General features: G+C 31.7%; 1 protein-coding gene across 1 annotated transcript; it reads left to right on the top strand.

Moving 5' to 3' along the window:
• The first annotated feature begins 8069 nt into the window (after positions 1 to 8069).
• On the top strand, positions 8070 to 8468 carry LOC113380725. The gene has a single exon (XM_026619858.1). The coding sequence runs from the start codon at positions 8070 to 8072 to the stop codon at positions 8466 to 8468; it is 399 nt and encodes a 132-aa protein (XP_026475643.1).
• The last annotated feature ends 621 nt before the right edge of the window (positions 8469 to 9089 follow it).

Genomic DNA, 9089 nt, shown 5'->3' with positions numbered 1-9089 from the left:
TTTTTATTTAGTATACGTTTAGAGCTCAGTTTAGAAACACCAAAACTATCTGATGCCATTGTATTCACTATATTTCTTTTATATAAATATATTGATATCAAACGTCGCATTTTATTTAAATAATCACCGATCACACCAAGAGTTCAATTATAGAACTAATTTAAAAGTGTAGTGGTTAGAATAAGCAAATCGACAATACCCAGTTAGACGTCGAAAGTAATTTTTTAAGCTTCACGCCTTAACATTGGTCCAGACGAACCGGATAATTAATTAGAAGATTTGGACCATAAACATTGGTTCAAACAAACCGGGTAGTTATTATTTGGACTTTTATGATTGTTCCAAACTTGAGTTTTTGGACTTCATAGTTAATTAATAAACCAGCATAATACAGTCCGCTAAAATATCATAGTCAATTATTAAATTAAAATCAAATCTATAGTGCAAGTGATTAAATTTAATAATATTACAAGTTTCAGATGATTAGTTTATAAAATCACAAATAAAAAAATAATTCAAGTGAGTTATTATTAAATTAAGATCAAATTAATAGAATGAGAATGATTAAATTTAATAATACCACAAATAAATAAATAAATTTCAGTGATTAAATTTAATAAAATCACAAATCAAATTATTAAATAAAATACAAAAAAGTTAACCAACAAGTGTTAACACCGTGCCGAAAGGAACAGCTGAGATTCTACGCAGGCAACAACGAAAGCACAGCGGGACAGCAAAAAGGTCAGTTCAAGTACATTCCTCAATTATTCCTTTATTGCTTAAATACATCCTTTTTTATATAAGTTGTTTTGATCTGTGAAAAAGATGGAATCGGTAAAGTCACTAAAATATTCAATACGCGGATTAAAAGTGCAGTTCACAATAATCGATAATGTCCGTAGCGGGTTATAAAAATTGCCGTTGTCTGATTTGAATGTTTTAATTTTAGAAAGTCACTTAAGCAAAGCGCAAACTTTAGAAAACATGAAACTGTTATTGATAATTTGGCAGAAGCTTTAGACGATGAAGAATAATCAGATAAATTATATGACGTTGAATATCCGGCAGTCTTAGATTTAAGCAACAAATTAAAAAATACTTTAAATGAATTATTAATTAAAATACCAAAACCCGAGTTAAGTAATAGTATTAAAAGCGATCAAACTCAAATTTTCAATAACAATATAAAGCTTCCGAACATCGCATTACCAACGTTTGACGGCTCCTATAGTAATTGGTTGCAGTTTTATGATTCTTTTACCGCAATACATAACGATACAAATCTAAGCAACGCCCAAAAATTTATTATTTGAAATCTTGCCTAAAAAATGAAGCTGCAAGCGTAATTCATTCATTGCCATCATCGGCAGCGAATTACGAGATTGCTTGGGAATTACTTAAAGATAGGTTCGAAAATAAAAAGTTAATAATTAATAACCATATTAAAAATTTATTTAATCATTCGGAAATGAAGGCAGAAGACTTTAAAATGTTAAGAAAGTTAGTGGATAGCTTCAATAAAAATTTACGTTGTTTAGAAGCGTTAGGTGAGCCTGTCAATAATTGGGATTCATTGATAATATATTTAATGTTAAGTAAGTTGGATTCGGAAACTCGTCGCGAATGGGAGCTATCCAACAATAAAAGTTCGGACATTTCAAAATTTGCCGATCTGGTAAAGTTTCTGGATGATCGGTGCCAGGTTTTTGAATCGCTCCACTATGATAAGGTTCCGATTATCAAATCCCATAAACAAGTGCCATTAAGAACCGATAGAATTACAAAATCATATGCGATCTCGAACGCATATACTTATTATTCAAATGTGAGGATTTTAAAAAACTAACAGTGAAGGAAAGAATATCGCGAGCAAATCAATTAAATGTATGTACTAATTGCTTAAATACAAATCACCATATTGATAATTGCCCAGTTTCATTTCGTTGCGTAGTTTGCCACGAAAAACATAATACCCTGATGCATTGCAAAGAGCAATCGAAAAAAACGACAAATGATTCTGTACCTAGCACATCATTTTTTAGTAATGAAATTAAATCACACGTCTTACTTTCGACAGCGGTCATATCAGCATTGAATAAGAACGGCGCTTGGGTTCCAGCTAGAATCTTGTTGGATAGCGGTTCACAATCTAATTTTATAACGCAGGAATTTTCAAAAATACTTTCTTTAAAAACACAAATGATAAAGATGTCCGTTTCAGGTATTAGTCAATCTTTATCGGATGTTAGTCACAAAACAGAAGTTTCGGTAAAATCAAATATAAATTCGTATTCAAGCAACATATCATGTTTAATTTTAAAGTCAATAACAAGTCATATACCCGCGGTTTCGTTTTCAACAAACATCTTGAAAATTCCTCCCGGTATAAAATTAGCCGATCCAAATTTTAATATCAGTGGAAGGATCGATATGTTGTTGGGAGCAGGCTTATTTTGGAGTTTGCTACGAAAGGGATTTATTAAATTGCCCAAGACTAATACGATCTTGCAAAATACTGCATTAGGGTGGATTATTTCGGGAACAATTCAATCACATGATTTAACAAATAAAACGTTTTGTTATTTCTCAGAAATTTAAATTTTAAATAACAGTGTAGAAAAATTTTGGGAATTAGAGAGAAGTTGAAAATGCTAATTGTTTTAGTGATTGTGAATTAGAATGTGAACGTCATTTTGTGGCACATACTAATCGAAATTTTGACGGACGATTTGTCGTTCGAATACCTTTTAAATATAATAAAATTGAATTAGGAGACTCGAAACAAATTGCATTGAACGATTCGCTCTTTTCGAAAAACGTTTTAAGGCTAATACAGAATTGTTCAAAGAATATAAAACTTCATAGATGAATATCTAAAGTTAGGTCATATGCGAGATGATGTTAATGAATTTCGAGAACCAACAAATGCTTATTATTTGCCTCATCATCCGGTGATTAAAAGGGAAAGCTTAACACCAAACTGAGGGTGGTATTTGACGCCTCATATAAGACAAGTAACGGTCGGTCACTCAATGACTTACAAGCTGTAGGGCCGACGATACAAAAAGATATCTTTTCCATTCTCTTAAGATTTAGACGGCACAAGTACGCTATGACAGCTGATATCGAAAAGATGTATCGGCAAGTTATAATTCACAAGGATGATAAGAAGTTTCAGAGAATATTTTGGCGCGATAATTTTAATGATCCTATAAAATGTTTCGAATTAAATACGGTTAACGTACGGGTTGCTCCGTTACGAAACATCACATTGCCGCGTTTAGAATTATGCGCGGCTCATTTATTATCAAAATTAGTTAATAAAGTTAAAAATAATTTAGAAATTTCCATTAATCGCGAATTGCTTTGGAGCGATTCAAAAAGAGTATTAGCATGGATTAAATTGCCTTGCCACAAGTGGAAAACGTTTGTTGCTAATAGGGTTTCGAAAATCCAAACCAATACGAATCCAAACAATTGGTACCATGTTAGATCAGAAGATAATCCAGCCGATTTAATTTTGCGAAGAATGTTACCGAAAGTATTAATTAATTCAGATTTGTGGTGGTTCGGTCCATCTTGGTTGAAGACCACTGACAAACTTTCTTTTGGCGTAGATATCATATCAGAAACCGAAGAAGAAATTAAACATGTTTCGTTAACAGTAATAGAACAAACCACAACTAATATATTTAATATGTATTCATCATATACAAAGTTAGTTAGAGTCATTGGATATTGTGTTCGGTTCCTTAAAAATTGCAAGAACAAGGGCAAGAACAAGGGCGACCGTATCAACGGTGAATTAAAAACCACCGAAATTAATGATGCTCGCGTAAGATTAATTAAATTAGCACAACGTGAAAGATTCAAAAATGAAACAGAATCTCTATCAAACCACGAGCCAATAAAAACTAAATCAGATTTAAAATCTCTCAACCCATTTTTAGACGAAAACGGTATTTTGAGAGCTGGCGGTAAAATAAAGTTGTCTGATTTAGGTTACGATAAGCGTCACCCAATGGTTCTTCCTAAAAATCATGCACTTTCATCGTTGATTACCAGATATAAACATATCAAATCTTTTCATTCTGGAGCGCAACACTTGTTACATACGCTCAGAGAGACATACTGGCCAATCAACGGTAGAAATCTATGTAAAGGTATTATACGAAGATGCGACATATGCTTCAAGGTTAATCCTACTTCTATTTCCCCATTAATGGGCGATTTACCAAAAAACCGCGTCACTCCCCATTTGCCATTCACGAATTGCGGCGTGGACTTTGGAGGTCCGATTATGATGCGAGATTGTCGTACTAGAGGGTATAAAAAAATTAAAGGGTATATATGCCTATTTATTTGTTTTAGTACGCGAGCCATTCATTTAGAACTAGTATCGGATTTACCATCAGAATGCTTTTTAGCTACACTCAGACGATTCATCGCACTTCGGGAAAACCCACCAACATTTATTCAGACAACGGAACAAATTTTGTCGGGTCATCGTCGGAAATTAAAAGATTAGCTAATTTTTTGCGCCAAAAATAACCTTAGTAATGTTATGAAATCATTAAGTGACGACGACATCAATTGGCATTTTATTCCTGCTAATTACCCCATTCTGGAGGTATTTGCGAAGCCGGTATAAAATCATGTTAATCGCATTTAAAGCGAATTTTAGGAAATGCATGCCTTACCTTTAAAGATTTCTATACTATTTTAACACAGATCGAAGCTATTTTAAATTCCAGGCCAATTTCTCCTTTGAGTTCCAATCCTAATGATTTAAATCCATTGACTCCTGGCCATTTCTTAATTGGCAAATCCTTAACATCTATTCCCGACCCAAAAGTACTTGACTTTCCTGAAAATAGACTAGGACGCTACCAGCACCTATAGCGTTTGGCACAACATTTTGGAATCGCTGGCATAAGGAATACATTTCGGAGTTGCAAGTAGGACAAAATGCAAAGGCCGTGGAAACCAATCATTAAAAGTCGGAACCATGGTACTTCTCAGAGAAGATAATGTACCTCCACTGAATTGGCAATTAGGTCCATTATCGAGGTGCATCCAGGACTAGATAAGGAAGTGCGTGTAGTAACAGTGAAAGTTCAAAATAACGTTTTCAAAAGAGCTGCCATTAAGGTTTGTGCTTTACCCATTGATAATGAACAAAAACATGTGAATTAATAATCTAAGTGAAGTGTACAAAATAATAGAACAAAACAATTTTATGACAAACAATTTAATACAATTTAATAACTTTCAATTAGCGACATGAGTTAGTGAAGTTTAAATTAGTTACTTTGTTTCACTTTCTTAGTTACTTTTTTAATTACTTATATTATTAGGCTTATAATTAATGTATCTTTAGTTTCGAAATAATATTAGTATTATTTCAAGGTGCCCGCCATGTTAAGAATTCATAAAAATATTATTACGAGTCCCAATAGTGTAACATGAACTATTTTTTGTAAGGGTCGTCTGTTACGCTAGAGTGTCGCCGGACTATGATGCAGGTGGTCTAAATGTCATTCACAGTTCAAGTGCTAAATGCATTTGTAATATAAGATATTTTTTTATTTTGATGTTAGTTATATATCTGGACTGTCTATATCGGCGTCGGTAATTTTATTTATGGGTCTGCAAATGCCTTCAGATAATTTCAAGGAATCATCCTTCTCAGATATATTAAGTCCAAGAAATCATCCCCCGTATATGTACAAATTAATGTAACGCGCCTCTTACGGGCGGGGTTAATATTGTTAATCATAATTTGTAATCATTTTATTTAGTACAAGTTTAGAGCTCAGTTTAGAAAACACCAAATATCTGATGCCATTATATTCACTATATTTCTTCTTTAATAAATATATTAATATCAAACGTCGCATTTTATTTAAATAATCACCGATCACACCAAGAGTTTAAATATAGAACAAATTTAACACTAAACATACCATAACGGGTCAAATGACCCATTTTGAACTTTTGCATTGAAAATGCACGTCTAATTTCATTGCGTTTGCACATTTGACTCCATGACTTTTATTAAGTAATTAAAGTACAGTTATAAACAATTTTTTTTTCTTGTTTTGTTTTGTTTATTCTGAGTAATCCTTCTTGTATACCGATATCTACCACAATGGGTCATTTGACCCGGAGAGAATTTTTTGGTTTATGAGATTGTCGAGTCATATTTGTAGTCAGTAAGTTGCACATTCTTCTAAACACTGTTGCGTAAAGTAGTTCATCGAAAATAGCTCAGAATAATTTCAAGAAAATATCAAATTTTAGTTTGAAAATAGCTTTTTATTGTTAGAAAAAGTGGCAGAAATTGAAAATCTTGGTAAGTACCTAGCTTATATTTTATTTTGATAGCTATAGTAAAATACAGGTTATTTTTTATTATTCGGTCAACTAAAAGAGAATTACCACTAATTACGAAGCAAAAAAAAATGATATGGAACAATTTTCATCGAAAATTTTTACAACAGATAATTGCATTCTTACAATCTGTAAAAGTAATCCAACAAAGTACTTTTACTTAGTTCTAAACATAAATTCGTTAAATTGGAAAACAATGGTAAACGTTTACCTGAAACTGTTTTATATTACAATAAAACCAAATTTGGTGTAGACATGACCGATCAAATGGCGAGAAAATTTACTACAAAATCGAAGTCTTGCAGATGGCCTTTCCAAGTTTTTTCAATATCCTTGATTAGAGCTGGCATAAATGCCTGGATTTTGTACAAGCAAACGACAGGAAAAAATATCTCGCGGCTTTTTTACTCAAGCTAGCAGAAGAACTTGGTGCCGATTTTCGAGAAGTCCGTGAACAACCAAAATAAGAAACAAATACGAAAGTATCGTTGTCTAAGTCTACTACAGATGCTTATAAACGTATGAGATGTCAAACAGAATACTGTAAAAAAAATAAAACCAACAAAGTTTGCTCTAAATGTAAAAATATGTTTGCGGAAAATGTACAATTATGAATACAACTATGAAAATTTTTTTATTTTTTGCTTCTGTAATAGAAATACTCAACATACCATTTTGTTTAATTATAATAAATTTAATTTTTGTTTTTATTTTCTTCCTAACATCCATATTTCATACATTCAAGCATGAAACATAGAGTCGGGTCATTTGACCCGCTATGGTAGAATTAGGTATATATTAAGTCTTGGTATGATTAGTGTTAAAGGTGTAGCGGTTAGAATAAGTAAATCGATAACACCCAGTTAGACGTCGAAGTAATTTTTAAACTTCGCGCCTTAACATGCCGTCTGACATACGTAAAGGTTAATGAATTTATATCAGATGAAAAAAATTTTTAGAGATTCTATGAATGTATTAGGAGGTCCTTTGGATTTTAAAGAGTCATTTATATTAATCCACAGTTGTAAAATTCAAATTTGATTGATTATATTAATAAGTGTTACATGTACTATGCTGCAGTCATTTCACAAATAGACTGTTATTATATCATGCAAAAAAATGCAAAGAGATCAATTATTTATGTGTTAGATAGAAAATGTAGGGTTTAACACTAAACATACCATAACGGGCCAAATGACCCATTTTGAACTTTTGCATTGAAAATGCACGTATAATTCATTGCGTTTGCACATTTGACATTATGACTTTTTTTTAAGTAATTAAACTACAGTTAATCAAAGTTCTTGTTTTGTTTTGTTTATTTGAGTAATCCTTCTTGTATACCGATATCTACCACAATGGGTCATTTGACCCAAAGAGAATTTTTTGGTTTATGAGATTGTCGAGTCATATTTGTAGTCAGTCAGTTGCACATTCTTCTAAACACTGTTGCGTAAAGTAGATCAACGAAAATAGCTTAGAATAATTTCAAGAAAATATCAACTTTTAGATTGAAAATAGCTTTTTATTGTTAGAAAAAGTGGCAGAAATTGAATGTCTTGGTAAGTACCTAGCTTATATTTTATTTGATAGCTATAGTAAAACAGGTTTTTTTTATTATTCGGTCAACTAAAAGAGAATTACCACTAATTGCGAAGCAAAAGAAAAATGATATGGAACAATTTCCATCGAAATTTTTTACAACAGATAATTGTACTCTTACAATCTATAAAAGTAAGCCAACAAACAAAGTACTTTTACTTAGTTCTAAACATAAATTCGTTAAAGTAGAAAACAATGATAAACGTTTACCTGAAACTGTTTCATATTACAATAAAACCAAATTTGGTGTAGACATGACCGATCAAATGGCGAGCAAATTTTCTACAAAATCCAAGTCTTGCAGATGGCCTCTCCAAGTTTTCTTCATTATCTTTGATTTAGCTGGCATAAATGCCTGGATTTTGTACAAGCAAACGACAGAAGCAAATATCTCGCGACAAGATTTTTTACTCAAGCTAGCAGAAAAACTTGGAGCCGATTTTCGACAAGTTCGTGAGCAACCAAAATAAAAAACAAACACGAAAGTATCGTTGCCTAAGTCTACTACAGATGCTTATAAATGTATGAGATGTCAAATAGGATACTGTAAAGAAAATAAAAACCAACAAAATTTGCTCTAAATGTAAAAACTATGTTTGCGGAAAATGTTCAATTATGAATACAACTATGAATTAAATTTTTTATTTTTGCTTCTGTAATAGAAATGCTCAACATAATATTTTGTTTAATTATAATAAATTAATTTTTATTTTTATTTTCTTCCTAACATCCATATTTCATACATTCAAGCATGAAACATAGAGTCGGTTCATTTGACCCGCTATGGTAGAATTAGGTATATATAAAGTCTTGCTACGATTAGTGTTAAAAGTATTTGCTCATATTGTGTGTATTTTAGGTGGCAAGTATCATAATATACAAACAAATTTACTCAATTTGAAAACTATAACTCAATATTAGAAAAATCAATCTTGATCGAAATTGGTTTGAAAAAAAACAGATGAGTCTGCATGCTGTCGAGACCTTTTATAAAATAGTCGATTTGTGAAGTATTTCACAATAGACGGGCAGCGTATTTTTACGCATTAAATAGATTAACTTTAAAAAGCGTGTCAAATTACTTTTATCGG

Source organism: Ctenocephalides felis, unplaced genomic scaffold (assembly GCF_003426905.1).
Source record: "Ctenocephalides felis isolate EL2017-DRISC unplaced genomic scaffold, ASM342690v1 CF-g0.4_SCAFFOLD_02352, whole genome shotgun sequence".
In the NCBI taxonomy this organism is placed as follows: domain Eukaryota; kingdom Metazoa; phylum Arthropoda; class Insecta; order Siphonaptera; family Pulicidae; genus Ctenocephalides; species Ctenocephalides felis.
The sequence above is the reverse complement of the archived record's forward strand: the minus strand, read 5'-3'. Positions and strand labels throughout refer to the sequence as shown.

Coding starts and splice junctions, on each gene's coding strand:
- LOC113380725 (XM_026619858.1), top strand. CDS start 8,070: ATGGAACAATTTCCATCGAAATTTTTTACAACAGATAATTGTACTCTT.